Below are 25,980 nucleotides of genomic sequence, written 5' to 3'. Positions count from 1 at the left end.
ACCATGCTCTGGGGAACTGACTAGGACAGTAGCTTGCCAGACCGTTCCTGGAAAGCAGCACATCTCATTCGTGGTTGTGCCCTAGACTGTGGACTTCACAAAGACACTTTTGGGTCTCAATGTCAGTTCCAAGTCTTTTTTTTTTTTTCTTTTTTTGGCCAGGGCCGGGTTTGAACCCACCACCTCTGGCATATGGGGCCAGCACCCTACTCCTTTGAGCCACAGGCGCCACCCCCAGTTCCAAGTCTTATTAACTAATTTGGACAACTCACTTCATCTCTCTGAGTGTCCTTTTTCCTCAATGTATAAGAGGAAGGTAGTCCTCACCTCCCACATTGCCTGCCTGTCCTCCTTCCATCCTGACTTCTATCCTTCCTTTCCCTCCTCTCTCTCTCCCTCTTCTCTCTCCCTTTCTCTTTCCATATTTAACTGGTTCTACTACATGAGTCTAAGAATCCTGACAGATACAGAGCCATTTTAAGGAATTAATGAATATAGTACATTCTTACAATTTTATGTTGCCTGGGTTCCTTTTTGAATATGGTAGACTTTCCCATACCAGAAGCAGGGCTTAGTTACAGTTTCCAGCTCTCCATCTCCTCCCAGTTCTTCAATGTGGTCCATCCAGATATCAGCCCTATATATCCGCCTCTCAGTGACCACCTGACCTCACAGAGCTCTGCCTGCCAGTTCTACACCCACCACTTAGAACATCTCAGGGGAAATTTGCTTGGACAATACCTTGGGCCCTCCTAAAAGGCTTTGGTCCCACAGGTCTTGTTCTCCCTCTCTCCCCTGCCCTACCTGCTGCTGAGCACCTGCTGCCTCTGGCCTTCGTGTGGGCCCTTATTGTCACTGCTGTTGTCAGTGAGGCCTGTGAGTAATACGCTTCTTGTGTTGCTTCTCGTGTTTTGTTGAGCTGCCTCCTCCATGTCTTACCTGACTCACATTCGCAAACCCAACTCTTCTAGGGCTCTCCTACAGAGTGGCTCTCTTAGTACAAATAAGCTGGACACAGACCAGACAAGATCAACAGGGTGCCTTCCAGGGTGAACAAGTTTCCTGTGAGGGGACAACTCATCTTCCACCCAGACAAAGCAGTAACCTGTGAAAGGCATGCTGTCAACACCCATGACCACCTCTCCTGGATCCCTATTAGGGTGTTACCAGAATTTCTTTCTTCAGTGGGTCCTTGGTCTCAGGGATTCAAAGAATGAACCCATAGACCACAGATCTGTGACAGATAGGATTTATTGGACAGAAAGGAATAAAAAGCACTAGAGCTTCTGAAAAGAAGGACTAAAAAGCACCAGAGCTTCTGGCAGAGGAAAAGACCCAAGTGGAGAGATTCCATACGAGTCCTGTGTCTAGGGCTATAAGGTCTGGAGAATTGCCTTTGGCCAGGAAACACTTTTTCAATGTCAATGAATGTTATTGACAAATGAATGAATGTAATCCCTTCAGCTTGGGCAAAAGGTCAGGGCATTCCCTTCATGAAATCCCCCAGGCTTTCATGAAAACTAGGATTCCTCTGTCCAGCCTCGAATGGGGGAATCCTATATCAATTCTCCTGCTCCAGTAGAAACACTAACTGCTGTCTGACTGCTTCCTGCTGAACCAGGCAATGATAGAAGGGACAGTTAGGGTTTCTCCAGAAGGAGGGCAATCCAGGGGTCCATAATAGAATCAGGTCTTGGATTGGAACCATCTTTACTGTTTGTGGCCTGATGACATTATCTCTGGAAGACACAAATCTGGTTAGTATATTAAAAGGCAAGGGTAGAAGAGGGAAAGGAGGGGGTTAATCACACTTCTATTGATATCAGCTTGGAAATAACAAAGTCAATCTAAATAACAACTTCAAATTTTCTGTAGGCTCACAAGTGTAGGTGGACTGTGGTTGATTCTCTTCATTGTCCACTTTTGCAGGAGGTGGTAGGTTTTAGGATTTTACTTGTGCATGATATATCCAGGAATCTGTCCCCATAACTTTAACAGCTCTAGAAGAAGACAAGATAATAGGAACCGGATCCTCCCAAGTTCAGGACAGGAAAGGTGACTCAGAGGGAAGAATTCTGAACATAACTAGATTTCCAGGACAGAAAAGCTCTGTTAGTGTTGAACGTGAAAATGTAGTTGGGAGGGCGTTTTTTTGTTTGTTTGTTTGTTTTTTGAGACATAGTCTCATTATTAGAGTGCCGTGGCATCACTGTTCACAGCAACCTCAAACTCTTGGACTCAAGTGATTCTCTTGCCTCAGCCTCCCAAATAGCTGGGACTACAGGCACCTACCACAATTTGCAGCTATTTTTAGAGATGGGAGCTCCCTCTTGGTCAGACTGGTCTCTAACTCCTGAGCTCACACAATCCACCTGCCTTGGCCTCCCAGCGTGCTAGGGTTACAGCTGTGAGCCATGGTGCCCAGCCTTAGTTGGGAGGTTTTTAAGGATTTGTTGAAATTTAGCTAAGGAAGTAATATGTTTTACTAATTCTATAGTTTCTTGATGTAATAATAAATCCTTCAGCAAAAGGGGCCTTCTATATAATAACTCACCTGGCCACAACTGAGTTTCTGAGGTAAATTTCTTATTCTAAGGAGAACAATGGAAAGTAATTTAGTCCAAGGGAGATAGGTCTCTCTCTCTCTCTCTATTTTTTTTTTTGAGACAGAGTCTCAAGCTTTCGCCCTGGGTAGAGTGCCGTGGTGTCACAGCTCAGACAATCTCGAACTCTTGGGTTTAAGCAATTATCTTGCCTCAGCCTCCCAAGTAGCTGGGACTACAGGAACATGCCACAACATCCACCTATTTTTTTTTGTTGTAGTTGTCATTGTTGTTTGGCAGGCCTGGGCTGGGCTTGAACCTGCCAGCCCTGGTTTATGTGGCTGGCACCCTAATGGCTGAGCTACAGGCGCCAAGCTGTGCCCAGGGTTTTAGATATTCCCTATATAATAGCTGCTTTGAAGTCAAGCCCATATCACTTTGCAAACTTAGGAGTCCAAACCTAGGAATAATCTCATGCACTAAAGCTTTTACAACTTCCTGAGACATTTTTCTCCTGCCAGGGAAGATCCTTTCTTGGGGTTTTCTTGAGGCACAGAGGAAGTTTTCCAAGAAGGATTTGGTGGGTTTGAACCAGGTGGTGACAGTGTCTCTCTCAGGAATCTCTGGCCATTTGGGGGAGTTATTACAGCTAGGAAAGCTGGATCTGACAGGTTTTAAACAGTTAGGGTTTGTCTCTGAGAAAAAAAAAAGCTTGCATGTAGGTAATTCAGACCATTTCCCCTCTTGTTTACCAAAATTTTAGAGTACCTTCTGGTGGTTATTGTTCAACATTACAGAGTCGATACTAAGGCCAGGCCTGGGTACAAAAGAAAACCATACTTCCTCCTTCAGCCCCTGGGGATCAAATATATCCCAGTAGTTTAGAATACAGCCCAATGGGGTGTTCCAGCAGCACAGGCTGAAAAACCAGGTATCTAGGACCCATAGTGGTCCCACCTGATGAAAGTTCTCTTGGTGAGAGAACATATTACCAGTGTGTTCTTTTAGAAAGAGAATATTGGGCCATGCCTGTGGCTCAGTGAGTAGGGCAGTGGCCCCACATACTGAGGGTGGCGGGTTCAAACCCGGCCCTAATCAACTGCAACAACAACAAAAAAATAGCCGAGGGCTGTGGCGGGTGCCTGTGGTCCCAGCTTCTTAGGAGGCTAAGACAAGAGAGTTGTCTAAGCCCAGGAGTTGGAGGTTGCTGTGAGCTGTGTGACACCACAGCACTCTACCCAGGGCGAAAGTTTGAGACTCTGTCTCAAAAAAATAAAAAAAGAAAGAAAGAAAGAGAATATGACCCATGTGTTGGAAAGAACAAACATCCAACCCTTTAATTAATCCCACCCTCTGTGTTCCCGGGTCCTCAAAGTGTTCTCTGACCAACCCAGAAACCCTTCCAGCCAAACAAAAGGAAGCATCCTTCCAATGTTTGGGGGGAAATCCTTGAGGAGAGTGGCCTCCCCAGCCTCCATGCCTGTCTCAAGTTAGCCACAATTATCAGTGTAGCACTTTGTACCTGTGGGCTCTCCTGTGCTTATTACTTCCCTGCAGCAAAGGCTAAGAAATCAGTTATTCAGGAGCCTGGTCCCACCTTCTGACCCTTTTCTGCAGTTGCTATTGAGTAAATGCCTGTCAATCAAAGTGGGGATGAACCTTGCCCTGGGAAAAAATGGTGCTTCCTGGTACTCACAAGTGATAATTTTTACAAGCTTTTTCTAAATTTCCAGTAACAACAAGAAATAGACTTTTTATCATGGGTATGTCTTTTTTGTTGTTGTCCTTGAGACAGAGTCTCACTTTGTCACCCTCAGTAGAGCACCATGGCATCATAACTCACAGCAACCTCAAATGCTTGGGCTCAAGCAATTCTCTTGCCTCAACCTCCCAAGTAGTTGGGACTACAGGTGCCCTCCACAATGCCCAGCTTTTTTATTTATTTTTTATTTTTTTAGAGTCAGAGTCTCACTCTGGCTCAGGCTGTTCTCAAACATGTGAGCTCAGGCAATCCACCTGCCTCCACCTCTCAGAGTCCTAGGATTACAGGCATGAGCCACTGCAACAGACCCTATGTTGAATAGGTCTTAAATGCTATATTTTCCACCATTCTTTCTTCCCCCAAAAGGGAAGGCAAGGCAACAATAATTAAACTTAATGAAAAACAAGGGTTGACTCAGCTGAGTGAAACCGGTTTTGGCACACTGGAGCCTCGGGCTGCTGCCCTGGGTAGAGTGCCATGGTGTCAAAGCTCATAGCAACCCCAAACTCCTGGGCTTGGTGCCGCCTGAACCTCCATAAGAGCCGCGCTGCAACCCCTGACCTGCAACCAACACCCGCCGGGCCTCCACATGCCCTGAACAGGAACTGCGAGAGCCGCACAACCATGTGTCCTCCCTCCTGTACCCTCCCTGCCTCCACACTGGCCCGCTTGTCTGGCCAGGGACTCTGGTAGCCACGTGCCCTCTGGAGCCCTCCCTGCACAGAGCCCTTCTCCTAGCCAGAGACTGGTGGAACCTTGGGCTCTCTGTGCCAAAGTTACTGGGTGCCAGGCACTCCCAGAACTCTGCGCACCACCTCCTGCCCTATTGCTGGATCTGGGTGTGTCACACTCTGGAGCTGCTACCACAACCAGAAATCCCTGGCTGGTGCAGCCCCAGAGGAACTACATAGGGTCCCTACAAAGATCCAGCAACAATAGACTGATCCTGCTGGGGTCTAATCTTGGAGAGACACCTCCCAAAATCTGAGGACGGCCAGAAGCAATGGTGAAAAACAATCATGAGACAAAATCATCAGAAAAACTCTGGCAATATGAATAATCAGAGTAGACCAACTCCCCCAAGGATCAATGGGGCAGACACAGCACAAGATCCCATGAACAAACAAATAGCTGAGATGTCAGAAATTGAATTCAGAATCTGGATAGCAAATAAGATTGAATTAGCATTCCAAGCAGTAACCCAAAAGATATCCTAAGAATTCAACGAATTCAAAGACCAAATGACCAAAGATTTTGACCCATTGAGACAAGAAGTTGCAGCCCTCAAAGATCTGAGAAACACAGTAGAATCCCTCAGTAACAGAATGGAGCAAGCAGAAGAAAGGATTTCTGATATTGAAGACAAAGCTTTCAAATGCTCCCAAACTCTCAAAGAGGAAGAGAAATGGAGGGCAAAAACAGATCACTCTCTCAGAGAGCTCTGGGATAATTCAAAGAAAATCAATATTTGTCTTATGGGAATCCCTGAAAGGGACAAAGTGGTTTCACAAGACACAGAGTCTCTTCTCCATGAGATTATGAAGGAGAACTTTCCAGACATGCCAAGAGATTCTGAAATTCAGATAGCAGACAGTTTCAGAACTCCAGCACGACTCAACCCAAATAAGACATCCCCCGGACACATCATAATCAGCTTCACTAAAGTTAATATGAAGGAGAAAATTCTGAAAGCAGCCAGACAAAAGAAAACCACCACCGGGCAGTGCCTGTGGCTCAGTAAGCAGGGCTCCGGCCCCATATACCAAGGGTGGCGGGTTCAAACCTGGCCCTGGCCAAACTGCAACAACAACAACAGGTGTTGTGGCAGGCACCTGTAGTCCCAGCTACTCGGGAAGCTGAGGCAGGAGAATCGCTGAAGCCCAGGAGTTGGAGGTTGCTGTGAGCTGTGTGACACCACGGCACTCTACCGAGGGCAATAAAATGAAACTCTGTCTCTACCAAAAAAAAAAAAGAAAACCACCACCTACAAGGGCAAGAATATTAGAATAACTGCAGATCTCTCTGCTGAAACCTTTCAAGATAGAAGAGGATGGTCATTGACTTTTAATCTCCTAAAACAAAATAACTTTCAACCCAGGATCCTGTACCCAGCTAAACTGAGTTTCATTTATGACAGAGAAATTAAATACTTCAATGACATTCACATGTTGAAGAAATTTGCCATAACTAAACCAGCTCTCCAGGATATTCTCAGACCTATCCTCCATAAAGACCAGCATAATCCTCCACCACAAAAGTAAACCCACCCAGAAATTTTTGATCAAATTCCAACTTCCACAGTCACAAAAGAATTAAAAATGTCCATCGGACTCAGAAAAGGCTTATCAATATTCTCAATGAATATGAATGGTTTAAATTGTCCTCTAAAGAGACATAGCTTGGCCGACTGGATACAAAAACTCAAGCCAGATATACGCTGCATACAAGAATTGCATCTTACATTAAAAGACAAATATAGACTCAAGGTGAACGGATGGTCATCTATACTCCAGGCAAATGGAAAGCAGAAAAAAGCAGGTGTTGCAATCCTATTCGCAGATGCAATAGGCTTTAAACCAACTGAAATAAGGAAGGATAATGATGGACAACTCATATTTGTTAAAGGTAATACTCAATATGATGAGATTTCAATTATTAATATTTATGCACCCAACCAGAACGCACCTCAATTTATAAGAGAAATTCTAACAGACATGAACAACTTGATTTCCTCCAGTTCCATAGTAGTTGGAGATTTTAACACCCCTTTAGCAGTGCTGGATAGATCCTCAAAAAGAAGCTAAGCAAAGAAATTTTAGATTTAAACTTAACCATTCAACACCTGGATTTAACAGACATCTACAGAACATTTCATCCCAACAAAACGGAATACACATTCTTATCAGCCCAAGGAACATATTCCAAAATCGACCACATCCTAGGCCACAAACCTAACCTCAGCAAATTTCAAAAAACAGAAATTATTCCTTGCACCTTATCAGACCATCATGAAAAAAGTTGAACTCAATAACAACAGGAACCTGCATACTCATACAAAAACATGGAAGCTAAACAACCTTATGCTAAAGGATAGATGGGTTATAGATGAGATTAAGAAGGAAATCACCAAATTTTTGGAACAAAACAACAATCAAGACATGAATTAACAGAACCACTGGGATACTGAAAAGGCAGTCCTAAGAGGGAAATTTATAGTACTACAAGCCTTCCTCAAGAAAACGGAAAGAGAAGAAGTTAATAACTTAATGGGACATCTCAAGCAACTGAAGAAGGAAGAACACTTCAACCACAAACCCAGCAGAAGAAAAGAAATAACCAAAATCAGAGCAGAATTAAATGAAATTGAAAACAAAAGACTTATACAACAGATCAATAAATCCAAAAGTTGGTTTTCTGAAAAGATCAATAAAATAGATGAACCTTTGGCCAAACTAACCAGGAAAAAAAGAGTAAAATCTCTAAGTTCATCAATCAGAAATGGTAAAGATGAAATAACAACAGACCCCTCAGAAATTCAAAAAATCCTTAACAAATACTACAAGAAACTCTACTCTCAGAAATATGAAAATCTGAAAGAAATCCACCAATACCTGGAAATATGCCATCTACCAAGCCTTAGCCAGAATTAAGTGGAAATGTTGAACAGGCCTATATCAAGTTCTGAAATAGCATCAACTATACAAAATCTCCCTAAAAAGAAAATCCCAGGACAGATGGCTTTACATCAGAATTCTACCAAACCTTTAAAGAAGAACTAGTACCTATATTACTAAACCTCTTCCAAAATATAGAAAAAGAAGGAATATTACCCAACACATTCTACTAAGCAAACATCACCTTGATCCTCAAACCAAGGAAAGACCCAATAAGAAAAGAAAATTATAGACCAATATCACTAATGAATATCGATGCTAAAATACTCAATAAGATCCTAACAAACAGAATCCAACAACACATCAAAAAAATTATACACCACAACCAAGTGGGATTTATTCCAGGGTCTCAAGTTTGGTTCAATATACGTAAATCTATAAATGTAATTCAGCACATAAACAAACTAAAAAATAAGGACCATATGATTCTTTCCATTGATGCAGAAAAAGCTTTTGATAATATCCAGCATCCCTTCATGATCAGAACACTTAAGAAAATTGGTATAGAAAGGACATTTCTTAAACTAATAGAGGCCATCTACAGCAAACCCACAGCCAATACAGTATTGAATGGAGTTAAACTGAAATCATTTCCACTTAGATCAGGAACCAGGCAAGGTTGCCCTCTGTCTCCATTGCTCTTTAACATTGTAATGGAAGTTTTAGCCATTGCAATTAGGGAAGAAAAGGCGATCAAGGGTATCCATCCACATAGGGTCAGAAGAGATCAAGCTTTGCAGATGATATGATAGTATATCTGGAAAACACTAGGGATTCTACTACAAAACTTTTAGAAGTGATCAAGGAATACAGCAATGTCTAAGGCTAAAATCAACACCCATAAATCTGTAGCCTTTATATATACCAACAATAACCAAGCCAAAAAAATAGTCAAGGATTCTATTCCTTTCACAGTAGTGCCAAAGAAGATGAAATATTTGGGAGTATACCTAACAAAGGACGTGAAAGATCTCTATAAAGAGAACTATGAAAGTTTAAGAAAAGAAATAGCTGAAAATGTTAACAAATGGAAAAAACATGCCATGCTCATAGCTGGGAAGAATCAACATTGTTAAATGTCTATACTGCCCAAAGCAATATATAATTTTAATGCAATTCCCATTAAAGCTCTATTGTCATATTTTAAAGATCTTGAAAAAATAATACTTCGCTTTATATGGAATCAGAAAAAAACCTCGACTTTTACACTGCTGGTGGGACTGCAAACTAGTACAACCTTTCTGGAAGGAAGTATGGAGAAACCTCAAAGCACTCAACCTAGACCTCCCATTCAATCCTGCAATCCCATTACTGGGCATCTACCCAGAAGGAAAAAAATCCTTTTATCATAAGGACACTTGTACTAGACTGTTTATTGCAGCTCAATTTACTGTTGCCAAAATGTGGAAACAGCCTAAATGCCCACCAACCCAGGAATGGATTAACAAGCTGTGGTATATGTATACCATGGAATACTATTCAGCCATTAAAAAAAATGGAGACTTTACATCTTTCGTATTAACCTGGATGGACGTGGAAGACATTATTCTTAGTAAAGCATCACAAAAATGGAGAAGCATGAATCCTATGTACTCAATCTTGATATGAGGACAATTAATGACAAGGTTATGGGGGGGGAAGCAGAAAGAGGGATGGAGGGAGGGGGGTGGGGCCTTAGTGTGTGTCACACTTTATGGGGGCAAGACATGATTGCAAGAGGGACTTTACCTAACAATTGCAATCAGTGTAACTGGCTTATTGTACCCTCAATGAATCCCCAACAATTAAAAAAAAAAAAAAAAAAAAAAAGAAAAAAACCTCGAATAGCCAAAGCATTACTCAGCAATAAAAACACAGCTGGAGGAATCACGCTACCAGACTTGAGACTGTACTATAAATCAATAGTGATCAAAACAGCATGGTATTGGCACAAAAACAGAGAAGTAGATGTCTGGAACAGAATAGAAAACCAAGAGATGAATCCAGCTACTTACCATTATTTGATATTTGACAAGCCAATTAAAAACATTCAGTGGGGAAAAGATTCCCTATTTAACAAATGGTGCTGGGTAAACTGGCTGGCAACCTGTAGAAGACTGAAAGTGGACCCACACCTTTCACCATTAACTAAGATAGACTCTCACTGGATAAAAGATTTAAACTTAAGACATGAAACTATAAAAATACTTGAAGAAAATGCAGGGAAAACTCTTGAAGGAATTGGCCTGGGTGAATATTTTATGAGGATTCCCCAGCCAATTGAAGCAGTATCAAAAATACACTACTGGGATCTGATCAAATTAAAAAGCTTCTGCACAGCCAAGAACATAGTAAGTACAACAAGCAGACAGCCCTCAGAATGGGAGAAAATATTTGCAGGTTATACCTCCGATAAAGGTTTAATAACCAGAATCCACAAAGAACTCAAACATATTAGCAAGAAAAGAACAAGTGATCCCATCTCAGGGTGGGCAAGGGACTTGAAGAGAAACTTCTCTAAAGAAAACAGATGTGGGTGGCGCCTTTGGCTCAAAGGGGTAGGGCGCCGGCCCCATATGCCAGAGGTGGAGGGGTCAAACCCAGCCCCGGCCAAAAACTGAAAAATAAAGAAGACAGATGCACGATCTACAAACACACGAAAAAGCTCATCATCCTTAATCATCAGAGAAATGCAAATCAAAACTACTTTGAGATATCACCTAACCCCAGTAAGAGTAGCCCACATAACAAAATCCCAAAATCCCAGAAATTTTGGCGTGGATGTGAAGAAAAGGGCACACTTCTACACTGCTGGTGGGAATGCACACTAATAGGTTCCTTCTGGAAGGATGTTTGGAGAATACTTAGAAACCTAAAAATAGACCTGCCATTCAATCCTATAATTCCTTTACTAGGTTTATACCCAGAAGACCAAACATCACAATATAACAAAGACATCTGTACCAGAATGTTTATTGCAGCCCAATTCATAATTGCTAAGTTATGGACCAAGCCCAAGTGCCCATCCACCCACGAATGGACTAGCAAACTGTGGTACATGGATACCATGGAATATTATGCAGCCTTCAAGAAAGATGGAGACTTTACCTCTTTCATGTTTACATGGATGGAGCTGGAACATATTCTTCTTAGCAAAGTATCTCAGGAATGGAAGAAAAAGTATCCAATGTACTCAGCCCTACTATGAAGCTAAATTATAGCTTTCACATGAAGGCTATAAGTCAACTATAGCACAAAACTATGAGGGAAGGGCCAAGGAAGGGGAAGGGAGGGGGGAGGTTAGGGTAGAGGGAGGGTAATGGGTGGGGCCACACCTACTGTGCATCTTAGAATGGGTACAGGCGAAACTTACTAAAGGCGTAATACAAATGTCTACATACAATAACTAAGAAAATGCCATGAAGGCTACGTTGAACAGTTTGATAAGAATATTTCAGATTGTATATGAAACCAGCACATTGTACCCCTTGATTGCACTAATGTACACAGCTATGATTTAACAATAAAAAAAGAAAGATTTAAAAAAGAGAAATTCAGAAACAAACCAGTGAAAAATAAAAGTCGTATTTGTACCAGAAAAAAAAAAAAATCAGTGTTGAGGGACACTTTGAAATTTTTGAATTAAAATTAGTTGCAACTAGCTGAAGTCTTATAGAAAACTCGGATGACTTTGAACCTTTCCATTTACACTAGCAGACAAAAAAATAATCAAATACCCAGGGTCATTTTCTTTGCCTTTCTTTTTTTTTTTTTGACAGAGTCTCACTTTGTTGCCCTCAGAAGAGTGCCATGGTATCATCGTTCACAGTAACTTTTGCCTGTTGGGCTTAAGTGATTCACTTGTCTCAGCCTCCTGAGCAGCTGGGACTACAGGTAACCCACCAAAACATCTGGCTATTTTTAGAGGTGGGGGTCTCACTCTAGCTCAGGCTGGTCTCAAACTTGTGAGCTCAGGCAATCTACCCACCTCAGCCTCCCAGAGTGCTAGAATTACAGGCATGAGCTACCCTGTCTGGCTCTCCTTTCTTCATTTTTAAAGGTTTTCTTTCTTTTCTTTTTTCTTTTAAAGATGAGACTGATTTATAGCCCAGGGTTTAGGAAAATTCTTGCCTGGGGGGGGGTGTCCCTGGGCTTCCCCTCATAGGCTATGCATGGCCCAGAGAAGCCATGTAAGGGAGTCATTTTGCCCTTTGTTTGGAGCCAACTTATGGGCCTCTAGCCATTAACACAGTTCAGCTTTTTTCTCAAACATGCAAAACAGCGAATTGAATTTAATTTTGCAGTGAAAGGCAATGAAAAGGACCATTTTGAAACAGGCTTATAACATCTGAAAAATACCTGAAAGAGCTGGTACAAACTTAACCAAATATGTAAAACAATACTTTACCGGGTGGCACCCGTGGCTCAAAGGAGTAAGGCGCCAGCCCGATATACTGGAGGTGGTGGGTTCAAACCTGGCCCCAGCCAAAAACTGTAAAATAATAATAATACTTTACCAACATCCAAATAAACCAAGCAAACTACAAGGAGAGAGTGAAAGCAGCAGGGGTCTGTAGAGATAAATAGAAGAAAAGAGCAAATAGTAAAAGAGCTGGGAGAGCATACTTTTCAGAAGGCCCTCAGGTGCCATGGGGTTAGAACCATTGCTGGGGACCCCAGAATCTCTGGGAGCTACTTTTGTTTTGCTCAGCTCTCAACCAGAGAAAAGGAGAATATATAGAATGGGTTCAGAAGCCTTCTAACATTCCCTTCAGCTCCTTTCTTTTGGAGCCAAGAGGAATTAGAAAGTTCATTCTCCAACAGCCTCTCACCTGTGACCTGGAGAACGGCAGCCATACTATGTGCTTTTAGGGGCTGATGGGCCTATGAATTATTAGTCTCCATTTTTATGATTATAGAGAAAAACAAGATAGAGATAAGTGGTCCCATTGCTTACCACAGATCTCCAATCCCAAACGAGCCCCCAAAATATGTTACTGGAATTTCTTTCTTCATAGGTCCTTGGTCTCAGGGATTTGAAGATTGAACCCACAGACCATGGATTAGTGGTAAGATATGATTTTAGTAGACAGAAAAGAATACAGAAGAGGTAAAAAGCACTAGAGCTTCTGGACAGAAGGACTAAAAAGCACCAGAGCTTCTGGCAGAGGTAAAGACCCAAGTGGGGAGTCTCTAGGTGGGCTCTTTGTCTAAGGGTATTAGGTCTTGAGAATTACACTTGGACAGGACTTGGCAAAAGGAGACAGGTTTTCAATGTTAATGAGTGTTATTAACAAACAAATGAATGCAGTCCCTCCAGCTCAGGGCAAAAGGTCAGGGTGTTCCCTTCATGAAATTCCCCAGCCTTGGAAACCTGGGGTCCTCTGTCCAGCCTAGAATGGGGGAACCCTGGGTGATCAGATCATGGGATTCCCTGTCCATGCTGTAAATACACAGACAGAACAAGGAATTCGTTTTTGGCCTAGTGAAAGTTGGTGGTGAGTGCTCTGTCCTCGGTGTTTAGTGCTGAGCCTGGCATCACCCTCATTTGGCCAGGCAGACTGTTCGGGAGGAGGTTTGGATGTGGGCGGGAGCAAGTGCCCACGGGAGCCATGTCCATGTCCCAATCCAACCCTGATGCAGTGGGACTGGTGCACTGTGGGAAAAGTTCACAGCAGCACGTTTGTGCTCTGCGCTTGACAAACTAGAGGCAGTCTTGGCAGTAGCTGCAGGTGCTACAGGCCCCAAACCAGCCAGCCAGCAACAGTGCACAATGGCTGTCACTCAGATGTCCTATGACAACCTTGAAAAAGTGGAACATGTGACACTGCCTTATGTTTTCCAAGTCTCGGGAGTCTTGTGGTCAATTCTAACCTTGAACCAGCCAGGGAAGGAACACCTGTGAGAGGTTTCAGAGTATACCTCTTAGTTGTTTTTTATTTTTTAGACAGAGTCTAAAGGACAGTTGTTGCCCTTAATAGAGTGCCATGGCATCACAGCTCACAGCAACCTCCAACTCTTGGGCTTAGGGGATCCTCTTGCCTCAACCTCCCGAGTAGCTGGGACTACAGGCACCTGCCACAACGCCCAGCTATTTTTTGTTGCAGTTTGGCTGGGGCCGGGTTCAAACCCACGGCTCTGGGTATATGGGGCCGGTGCTCTACAGATTGAGGCACAGGTGCCCCCATAGTTTTTTACCTTTTTAAAACATTTTCAGATTTCTCAAAGAATCCCAAACAATAATATATATATATGTATTTTTTTTCAGATTAATGTGAGCATACACACAATTAAGTTATATAGTTTGTGTTTGTAAGGCAAAGTCCAAGTTGTAGTTGAGTCCTTCACCCACCCATTAGATGGAAACTTATCAAACCTCCTCTTTCCATCCCTTCTTGAATTTGTTTTTCTCATGTGAGCCTGTAGTTGACCTACTAGTTTCAATTTAGTACTGAGTACATGGGATGCTTCTTTTTCTATTCTTGTGATACTTAGGAGAATGTTCTCCAGTCCTTCCAGGCTGTTAAAAAAGATATAAAATCTTCATCTTTGTTATGGCTGAATAGTACTCCATTGTATAAATATACTACAGTTTATTAATTCATGGGCTGAAGGACAGAGTTGTTTCCACATCCTTGTGATTGTGAATTGAGCTGCTATAAACATTTGAGTAAAAATGTCCTTATGGTAAAATGGCATTCTTTTGGGCAGATGCCTAGTAATGGGATTGTAGGATCAAATGGAAGGTCTACTTTGAGTTCTTTCCATAAAGCCTGTGGTAGTTTGCAGGCCTGCCAACAGTGCATCCATGTTCCCTTCTTTCTTCACCGCCAGCATCTGCAGCTTTGGCAGCTTGAGATGTGGGCCATTCTCACTGGGGTTAAGTAATATTTCAAGGTGGTTTGCCTTTGCATTTCTATGATTACAGATGATGTGTACTTTTTTTCATGTGTTTAGAGTACAGCACGAAGACCAGAAATGCCAATTGCCTGCCACCTTAGTACAGCTTGAAGCTCAGACACATGACTTAGGGTAAGTCAGATTGGGTCTGGGGTTTCAATCTGAAGTTCCAAGGCTGCAAGGGCAGTGGTGAATTCTTCCTGCTCCATCAGTCCAGTTCCCCATTCACAGTGTATACAGCAGGAATCTAAGAACCATGGAGTTGGGTTTGAATCTTGATTCTGCTTATTCCCCGAGTTTCTATGACCTTCAGTATGCATTCTAAGCTCCTTGTACCTGTTTCCCCATCTTTAAAATGTACATAAAATATCTAACGTATGATAGAATATGAATTGCATAAACCACCTTAGGTTTGAAACTTCACTGGGTTGTTGCAAAGTCACCTCTCACCTTCACCTCAAATATATTCTAAGCCTGATTCTCTAGGTTTCCCAATTATTCCATGAGCCAGCTCATAACCTCTCAGTATGTCCACTTCCTCACAGGCTGAGTGAGGATGTTGGTTCTCTGTACTACATGATGGCACTGGGGGCACAACTTTCTTGTCCTTAGGCTGCCTGGCTCTTTTTTGGTGTCATTGACAGTTAATGATTGTGAATCTTGTCCCTACCCCTCCAAAAGGCAAGAAACAGTGAAGTTTTTTTTTTTTTTTTTTAGAGACAGAGTTTCACTTTGTTGCCCTTGGTAGAGTGCTGTAGCGGCACAGCTCACAGCAACCTCCAGCTCTTGGACTTAGGTGATTCTCTTGCCTTAGCCTCCTGAGTAGCTGGGACTACAGGCGCCCACCATAACGCCTGGCTATTTTTCACTGCAGTTTGGCCCGGGCCGAGTTCGAACCCACCACCATTGGTATACGGGGCCAGTGCCCTACTCACTGAGCCACAAGCACCACCCAACAGTGCAGCTTTTTGACTTGTCACCTCCAAGATGTCTGCGATCGGCCTTTCCCCTGCCTCTTGCAATTGTAAAGGCTCCTTTGTGAGACTTGCACACTAATCCTTTCCAGATAGCCTGCTTGTTGGGAATGGGGTTTCACTTTGATGATAGGCACCAAAATCTTGTTTACGGTGTCAGGTCTTTGGGTTTCACTTGGCAAGAGAACATTTAGGCCACATCAACCCAAGGGTGAAATCTTTGCCCAGGCTGTGTTCCTTGTTCTGGACTGCCAGGCCCTTTCCTTACTCTGAGCCTGAAATAGGCCCTGATGGAGGGCGGTGCAAGTCAAACAGTTTAGAATCTGGGTTTTTCAGTCATGTTTTATAAAGACAAAGATGAAAAAAAACCTGCTTTATTTATTACTGAAGATGTGAAAGCATTTACAAAATGCCAACGAAACCATCCCCTGTTCATTTTTTGAATCTCAGAGCCTCTGAGGCCTGAACTTTCACTCTGTACCTGGAATGAATGCCCTCTTTCAAACACACGGTCACAAAATTAGGGTTTTTTCTGTTTCTTGACATTCCAGTATTAGTTGCCCAAAGTTTACCCCTGCTGGGCCCTGACTTATATTTATCAAGTCTCTGTTCACATGTTCAGAGTTTCTTGAGCTGTTCCCACTAGCGGCAGCTTCACTGATGTTCTCTCAGGTAAAGGTATGTGCAAAAGCCATCTACTATTTATTTATTTATTTTAAAGACAGGGTCTTACTTTGTTGCCCTTGGTAGAGTGCTGTAGTTTCACAGCTCACAGCAACCTGCAGCTCTTGGGCTTAGGTGATTCTCTTGTCTCAGCCTCCTGAGTTGCTGGGTCTACAGGCAGTGGCCACAATGCCTGGCTATTTTTTGTTGCAGTTTGGCCAGGGCCAGGTTTGAACTCGCCACTCTCAGTATATGGGGCTGGTGCCCTACTCACTGAGCCACAGGCACCAGCCCAAACCCATCTACTATTAAAGGCTTAGTGTTAGTACTAACAGCCGCTGGAAAATGAGCAAAGAGTAGTGTTTATGCAATAATCAAATTAAAACCTTAAATCTAAAGGACAACTCCATTCTCAACTAAAACAGCAGGCTGGATAATGATTTTATAAGATATACTATATGGTTTTGTGTACACAGCATGCAATGTTTAACAGATTTCATTACATTTAAGTCTACCAACAGATTTAGGGAAAACTTCCAGACTATTTTCCCCAAATGACTGACTAAAAAAAGAGAGCAAGAGAGAAAGAGAAGACAGGTGCAAATTAGTAGCCCACTCGGCATTCAGATAGCATGGAAGACATTTATTTTCATAAAATCTCAGTGGAGACGCACCCCAGGGATGATCTGGCATTAGTAAAGAGCCTATTCTTTCCTGTAGCTAAACAAGCAGGAAAGTTGGTTAACACAGGAGACATTCAGTGGCTGCTTCTACCCGGGTTTCTGATATAAGCAGCATTTCCACAGTCACCAAAGGTATGATTCACAGTACACCTGGTGACGTGGGTCCATGATAATGTATGTTTCAGAACATATCCATACATATTTAAGTACATATTTAATACAAATCAAATTCATGAAACTATAAGCCACTTAAACATGTAGAAGAGGACTGTCCCTGTACATAAGGTTCACAATCTGCACTGGCCCATATAAATGGCAAATAGTGTTATACTAATGTTGTAAACAAACAAATACAAAAAAAAGTACTATATATACTTATTATAGACTTTTCTTTTAGGTAAAGTTTTCAGAAAACCCAGAAATAGATTTTATATCACAAAATGGTCCATATCGCCCAAAAATGTCTTTTGATTGGACAGTAAAGTAATATTTGTTGGAAGCTAAAAATTGAGATAAAGTACATGCCATTGGGAGTGGTAATGCTTTAATTTCTCCAATTTTCTTCCAAATCAACTTAGTATTAAAGTTCTCATGACACAGGAAAAGGTGGTAGCTTTCCACAGGAGCACATTTGGGATTGATTTTGCTGATATTCCAAGTTAGGGCAATGCCCTGGGGTCTCAAAACTCGTTTGACTTTGAGTTCAGGCTTCTGGGGAGGAAGTGTGTCTCGGATTTTGTCTGACAGTTCAGGTAGCAGTGGAGGTGGTTCAGGAAGAGGTGGTAGGTGCTCAAAGGACTCAAGAACCTACAAACAAATTTATAAGAAAGTTTAGCAAGCTGGCCTGGTGGAGACTGATTCTTTTGTATCAGTCAACAGCAGTTGTAACATCACAAATCCAGAGTGGGTTAGGTCCCAGATATTGTGGATGAATATTCCACCTCATTTCTAAATTGTGTTCTCAAATATTATACTAATTAAGGTGACAGTGTCAGTGTATCAACAATGACTATTGCTTTTAGTACAAAAATGCTTTTCCAATTTATTGAATGAAAATGTATTTGTTTTCATTTCTGTAGCTTCTGTAAAATACAAATGAATTATTTTAATTGTGTGAATAAGTAGATTCAACATAGTACATTTTAAAAAGCACATTAAAAGGCTTTTTAAGCTGAAATGTGAACCAAGTATTTCTTCAGAGTAAAACATGTATTTTCCCATTGGATTTGGAAGGAGTATCTCTTACAGAGCACTTCATAGCAGTACCTGGGCTGCATTTTGTGCCACTGGGATTGTTTCTTTTGGGTTTAAAACAGCTTTTGAAGGTGACTCCAGGGTGGATATTGGATGTTCTGTGAATAATACAAAGTTTAAAAAGCAAAATTTATCTGTAATAATCAATTCCACATCCTTTAAGCAAATAATTTACATCTTAGGTAATAATTAATATAAATTAAAATTACAAAATTGTAAAATAGAAAGATATACATTTGATAAAACTTCAAATCTCAATATAGAAAATTTTCCTTTGAGGTAACAAAAATTCCCCTCTTAAAGTAAACACTTTGGTCATTATGCAAATGGAACTAGGTACATTTGCACATAGGAGAGGGATCCCAGCTCAGTGACCTTAGAGGCAAATTCTCTTCTGGTAAGCCAAGAAGGATGTCCACAAACAGAGCCACTTATAATCATGTATAAATATATGAGACACACAAGTCCTGGGAATTCAAACTAAAAGTCATGCAAGTTACAGTTAAAGAAATCTCTACTGGCTTGGCACCTGTAGCTCAGCGGCTAGGGCACCAGTCACATACACTGGAGCTCGTGGGTTCGAATCCAGCCCGGGCCTGCCAAACAATGACAACTACAACGAAAAAATAGCTGGGCATTGTGGTGGGTGTCTGTGGTCCCAGCTACTTGGGAGGTTGAGGCAAAAGAATCACTGAAGCCCAAGAGTTTGAGGTTGCTGTGAGCTATGGACACCACAGCACTTGACCCAGGGCAACATAGTGAGACTCTGTCTCAAAAAAAAAAAAAAAAAAAAGAATAGAAAAGACAAGACAAGAAATCTCTACTGATGGCGTCCATGTTAGTCTAGACAGAATCAGGTATAAATTGCGGACTGAGGAAAAGAAGGGGGAGGAAGGAGAAAGAGAAAAGAAAAGAGAGAAACAGATGATGAGAGTTAGGGAATGGACAGAGAAAAAGTATTTGTGAGGGAGGAAAAAAGGGTGTAAGTAAGTTTAAAAACATCTGTGGAGAGTGAGTAAGTATGGTTAAGAAAAGGAGTTTCATGTCAGAAAGTATTAAGAGTTGGGTAGCTAACAGGTCCAGATATTTCAACATATCTAATAAGCAATAAAAACCATTTTAGGTTCACTATGTGTTCAGTGACATAACTAATGTACTTTATGAATCTTCCAAATGAAATTTCTTTAATTTTTTCTTTCTTTCTTTTTTTTTTTTTTGAGACAGAGCCTCAAGCTGTCGCCCTGGGTAGAGTGCCATAGCATCACAGCTCACAGCAACCTCCAACTACTGGGCTCATGCAATTCTCTTGCCTCAACCTCCCAGGCAGCTGGGACTACAGGCACCTGCCACAACGCCTGGCCATTTTTTGGTTGTAGCTGTCATTGTTGTTTGGCGGGCCCCAGCTAGATTCAAACCCGCCAACTCTGGTGTATGTGGCCGGCACCTTAGCCACTTATTTTTCTTATGACTGACAAGGATGAGTAAGATTCTGCATTGTGTTTCAAAGTTAAATTATTAGTCTCCCCATCTACTGGCATTAAAAAATCTTTTCCGGGGTGGCGCCTGTGGCTCAGTGAGTAGGGCGCCAGCCCCATATGCCGAGGGTGGCGGGTTCAAACCCAGCCCCGGCCGAATTGCAACAAAAAAATAGCCGGGCGTTGTGGCGGGCGCCTGTAGTCCCGGCTGCTCGGGAGGCTGAGGCAAGAGAATCGCGTAAGCCCAAGAGTTAGAGGTTGCTGTGAGCCGTGTGACGCCACGGCACTCTACCCAAGGGCGATACAGTGAGACTCTGTCTCTACAAAAAAAAAAAAAAAAAAAAAAAGTCTTTTCTGGTTTGTGCCCACCCAGGGCACTGCCAAAAACAAAACAATACAAAAAAAACTTTCCAGAAGAAGTAATGATTTTAATTCTATGAGAATCTGTACTGCCTTTTTATACTGGTTTAAATTATTATTATTATTTTTTTTTGCAGTATTTGGCCGGGGCTGGGTTTGAACCCGCCACCTCAGGGATATAGGGCTGGCAGCCTACTCCTTTGAGCCACAGGCCAGTCCTGGTTTAATTTTAGAACTAGATTTTTTTTTTTTTTAATTAAAGATTTTGCCCTTTCTTTATTTTTATTTATTTTTTTTTTTGCAGTTTTTGGCCAGAGCTTGGTTTGAACCCACCACCTCCAGCATATGGGGACGGCGCCCTATTCCTTTAAGCCACAGGTGCCGCCCTTTAGAACTAGATTTGTAAAATCATGATCTTCAGGTCAAGAACTGATGCCAAATCTTTCTTCCCTCCCTCCCGCCCTCCTCTTCCATTCCCTATCCTCCATTAAAAAAAATCTGTTAATAACCTCCTTTAAATTTTCAAGTCAACAGTTTAATACCAAAAAATCCTATCAAATATAATTTTCCATAAATAACAGTCCTTCTTTCACAGCAGTAAGTCAACAGCCCCTCTGCAAATTAAAAAAGGTTAATACTCAACTTTATGATTAAGTGACAAAAGAGGCTGGGCACTGTGGCTCCTATAATGCTACCACTCTGGGAGGCTGCAGTGGGAGGACCGCTTGAACTTATGAGTTCAAGATCAGCCTGAATAACAGCAAGACCCCTGGGTGTTATGTTTAGTGCCTGTAGTCTCACAGCTACTGGGGAGGCTGAATTCAGGAGACTGAAATTGCATCACTGCACTCTCCGGGGGCAACGGAGCAAGACTCTGCTTCAAAAAGAGATAAAGACAGGACTTTTATCCCCTGTTATATAAATATTCTCCAGCTTTTATCTGCATCTACATAAAAATGTGTAACGGTGTCTTGGTTGTATTGTATTCTCAAAGGAGCAGTAATGAGTACATCATTATTTTAAGGTTCATTTAACAGCTAGGTGAAAATTGCAGTCTTTGGTTTCAACCTAACCTAATCCTCTGGTGTTTGACTTTCCAGATCCTTTGCTGTATGTATGTATACGCATGTGTAGACACATATTTACCCATGCTAACACATAATACAAATGGTTCTTTAAAAATCTTAAAAAATTGATGTTAAGGGGAAAGATCCATTAATGGCTTTAGATAATATTTATAGATAGGAAGGAAGGTAGACAGACAGACAAATAGATAGATACATAGACAGACATACCCATCTTCTTGCTCTGTCACCCGCTCTAGAGTGCAGGGGCAGGACCACAGCTCACTGTAACCCTGAACACCTGGGCTCAGGCAATCCTCTTACCTAGGCCCTTCAAAGTGCTCTGATTATAAACTAAGCTACCATGTCCAGCCAAAACATGGTTTTTACTTTGTTTTGATTTTATAAGAATGCTCAACAAAGGAAACATGGCTTTTTAAGTTTATGTATATATATATATATATTTTTTTTTTTTTTTTTTGAGACAGAGTCTCACTATGTCACCCTCGGTAGAGTGCCATGGCGTGACAGCTCATAGCAGCCTCCAACTCTTGGGCTTAAGTGATTCTCTTGCCTCAGCCTCCCGAGTAGCTGGGACATAGGTGCCTGCCACAATGCCTGGCTTTTTTTGTTGTAGTTGTCATTGTTGTTTAGCTGGCCCAGGCCGGGTTTGAACAGGCCAGCCCAGGTATAAGTGGCTGACACCCTAGCCGCTGAGCTATAGGCACTGGGCCTATTAGGTTAAATTTTGACAAATGTGTACGTTTGTGAAACCTTTGTCAAACTATCACCAAAATAAAGACACAGAATAGTCATCAACCCAAAATTTCTTTAGTACCCCTTTCTCAGACCATCCCTCTCTCACTTCTAGCACTATGAAACCACTGTGTTTTATCACTAAAAATTACATTTGCCTTTTCTAGAATTTCACATAAACTGAATCATACACCATGTACGATTCATTTGTCCAGCATAATGTTTCTGAAATTTATCCATATTTTGTTTCTGGGTGGGCATGGTAGCTCACGCCTATAAATTCTAGCACTCTGGGAAGCCAAGACAGGTAGATTGCTTGAGCTTAGGAGTTTGAGACCAGCTTGAGCCAAAACAAGACATCACCACCACCCTCCACCCCATTCCTAGCACTCACAGGTGGACCGCCTGAACTCATAGGTTCGAATCCAGCCTGAGTCAGAGCGAGACGCCATCTCTAGAAAAACAGCTGCTCTTTGTAGCAAGTGCCTATAGTCCCCAAAGGAAGGAAAAAAAAAAAATAAGACCCGGTCTCTACTAAAAATTGAGGCAAAATGGTCACTTAAGCCCAAGAGTTTGAGACTGCTGTGAGCTATGATGCCATAGCACTCTACTCAGGGTGCCAGAGTGAGACTGTCTAGAGTCTGTCTTAAAAAAAAAAAAAAAAATTTGTTTTTATTTAGTGTCTAATTTTATAGATAAGCCACAATCTATCCAATTACCTGTTGACAGGCATTTGGACTATTTCTAGTTCTGGGTTATTACAAATAAAGCTACTATGAACATTTATGTAAAAGTCATTATGGTGAATATAGGTTTTCATTACCTTTTAGTAAATACTGAAGAGTGGAATATAGTCACATAGTAAAGCAAAAGTTAGTATTTTAAGAAATCGCCAAATTACATCTAAAGTGTTTTTACCTTTTTATATATTCTTACCTGAAAATCATGAGAATCCGAGGTTGATCTATATCCTCACCCACACTTTGTATTTTCAGTTGTTTTCATTTTGGTCATTTCTTTGGATATGTAACAGTATCTTACTATTGTCTTAATTTTCCTAATGATGTTGAGAATATGTTCCTGTGCTTGTCAACCCCTTAGATACAATGAAATGTCACTTACTTGTTTTCTTTTATTAACATGTGATAAAAACTTATACTGTTCAATTTAAACCTTTTTTCTTTTTTAATTTGGCCGGGGCTGGGTTTGAACCCGCCACCTCCAGCATATGGGACCGGCGCCCTACCCGCTGAGCCACAGGTGCAGCCCAAACCTTTTTTCTAATATAAATATTTATTTTATAAATAAAAATAGAAGATGATTTCATTTTTTTTTTTTCTTTTTGTAGAGACAGAGTCTCACTTTACCGCCTTCAGTAGAGTGCCATGATGTCACAGGACTCAAAGCAACCTCTAGCTCTTGGGCTTCAGCGATTCTCCTGCCTCAGCCTCCCGAGCAGCTGGGACTACAGGTGCCCGCCACAATGCCCGGCTATTTTTTGGTTGCAGTTTAGCCGGGGCTGGGTTTGAATCCGCCACCCTCGGTATATGGGGCCGGCGCCCTACTCACTGAGCCACAGGCGCCACCCAGAAGATGATTTCAAAAACAGATCATGCCAAATCTTATAGACAATAGAAAAAGAAGAAATACTTCAAAATCATTCTACTTTATCTGGAAATACCTATTAAAATTGGGAAAAATATATTATTATAATGGGAAATTATAAACATATTTCACTTATAAATAAGGATGAAATATTCCAAACAATATATTAACAAGTTGAATTAAAAATTATTGTTCAGGGGTGGCACCTGTGGCTCAACGGAGTAGGTCACCGGCCTCATATGCCGGAGGTGGTGAGTTCAAACCCAGCTCCAACCAAAAAAAAAAAAAAAAAATTATTGTTTAAATAATGTACTTTGGTCAAATTAAATCCAATTTATGTGAGAATTAGTCACTATTTTTTCTTTTTCTTTTCCTTTCCCTCACTCCCTCCCTTCTCCGTCTGCTCTCCCCTTCCCCCACACCCCACCATGTAATTAATTGTCCTCCATATCAAAGTTGAATACATAGGATTCATGCTTCTCCATTCCTGAGATGCTTCACTAAGAATAATATGTTCCACCTCCATCCAGGTTAATACAAATGCTGCAAAATCTCCATTTTTTTAATGGCTGAATAGTATTCCATGGCATACATATACCACAGCTTGCCAATCCATTTCTGAATTGAGGGGCATGTAGACTGTTTCCACATTTTAGTGATTGTAAATTAAGCTACAATAAACAGTCTAGTACGAGTGTCTTTATAATAAAAAGGTTTTTTTTCCTTCTGGATAGATGCCCAGTAATGGGATTCCAGGATCAAACGGGAGGTCTAGGTTGAGTTCTTTGAGGTTTCTCCATACTTCCTTCCAAAAAGGCTGTATTAGTTTGCAGTCCCACCAGCAGTGTAAAAGTGTTCCTTTCTCTTCACATCCGGGCCAGCATCTGCAGTTTTGAGATTTTGTGATACAGGCCATTCTCACTGAGGTTAGATGTTATCTCAGGGTGGTTTTGGTTTGCATTTCTCTAATAATTAGGGATGATGAGCATTTTTTCATGTGTTTGCTAGCCATTCGTCTGTCTTCATTAGAGAAGGTTCTGTTCATCTCTCTTGCCCATTGATGTATGGGATTGTTGGCTTTTTTTCATGTGGATTAATTTGAGTTCTCTATAGATCCTAGTCATTAAGCTTTTGTCTGATTCAAAATATGCAATATTCAAAATATCCTTTCGCATTATGTAGGTTGTCTATTTGCTTTGGTTGTTGTCTCCTTAGCTGTACAGAAGCTTTTCAGTTTAATTAAATCCCATTTATTTTTGTTGTTGTTGCAATTGCCATGGCAGTCTTCTTCATGAAGTCTTTCCCCAGGCTGATATCTTCCAGTGTTTTTCCTATGCTTTCTTTGAGGATTTTTATCATTTCATGCCTTAAATTTAAGTCCTTTATCCATCTTGAATCAATTTTTGTGAGTGGAGAAAGGTGCAAGTCCAGTTTCAGTCTTTTACATGTGGATATCCAGTTCTCCCAGCACCATTTATTGAATAGGGAGTCGTTCCCCCAGTGTATGTTCTTGTTTGTTTTATCGAAGGTTAGGTAGGTAGTTTTTTTTCTTTTTTTTTTGCAGTTTCTGGCTGGGGCTGGGTTTGAACCCGCCACCTCTGGAATATGGGGCCGGCGCCCTACTCCGTTGAGCCACAGGTGCAGCCCCGAAGATTAGGTAGTTTTAAGTTGTTGGTTTCATTTCCTGGTTTTCTATTTGATTCCAAGTGTCCATGTCTCCTATTTTTGTGCCAGTACCATGGTGTCTTAACCTCTATTGCCTTGTAGTACAGCCTAAAATCTGGTATGGTGATGTGCCCAGCTTTGTGTTTATTACTAAAAACTACCTTAGGTATACAGGGTTTTTTTCTGGTTCCATACAAAACGCAGAATCATTTTTTCCAAGTCTTGAAAATAGTATGTTGGTATTTTAATAGGGATGGCATTGAATAGACACATTGCTCTGGGAAGTATAGACATTTTAACAATGTTGATTCTTCCCAGCCACGAGCATGGACTGTTCTTCCATTTGTTAAGTCTTCTGCTATTTCCTTTCTTAGGGCTTCATAATTTTCTTTATAGAGGTCCTTCACCTCTTTTGTTAGGTATATTCCTAGGTATTTCATTTTCTTTGAGGTCTGGTGAAGGGAGTTGTGTCCTTAATTAGCCTTTCTTCTTGGCTGTTATTGGCGTATACAAAGGCAACTGACTGTGGACACCGATTTTATATCCTGAAACATTACTATTTTTTGATGACCTCCAAGGGTTTTGTGGTTGAGTCTTTCGGGTTCTCTAAGCATAAGATCTAT

The 25,980-nt window shown here is 41.4% G+C and overlaps 1 protein-coding gene across 6 annotated transcripts in view; it reads right to left on the bottom strand.

The window, feature by feature from the left end:
• The window catches only part of ATF7IP2 (activating transcription factor 7 interacting protein 2), a 243,054-nt gene that overhangs the window by 158,748 nt on the left and 58,326 nt on the right, over positions 1-25,980 (bottom strand). For 2 of the 6 annotated variants that reach the window (XM_053556335.1, XM_053556337.1), the window contains one exon: positions 17,103-17,985. The exons of 1 other annotated variant lie outside the window; for it this stretch is intronic. In XM_053556335.1, the coding sequence (XP_053412310.1) occupies positions 17,572-17,985 (414 nt within the window). In that variant the 3' untranslated portion in view covers positions 17,103-17,571. Of the gene's footprint in view, positions 1-17,102; positions 18,531-25,980 lie in introns of those variants that run through there. 3 more of the 6 variants (XM_053556333.1, XM_053556336.1, XM_053556338.1) reach the window with 3 other exon arrangements.

Source organism: Nycticebus coucang, chromosome 12, assembly GCF_027406575.1.
Source record: "Nycticebus coucang isolate mNycCou1 chromosome 12, mNycCou1.pri, whole genome shotgun sequence".
Lineage (NCBI taxonomy): Eukaryota > Metazoa > Chordata > Mammalia > Primates > Lorisidae > Nycticebus > Nycticebus coucang.
The sequence above is the reverse complement of the archived record's forward strand: the minus strand, read 5'-3'. Positions and strand labels throughout refer to the sequence as shown.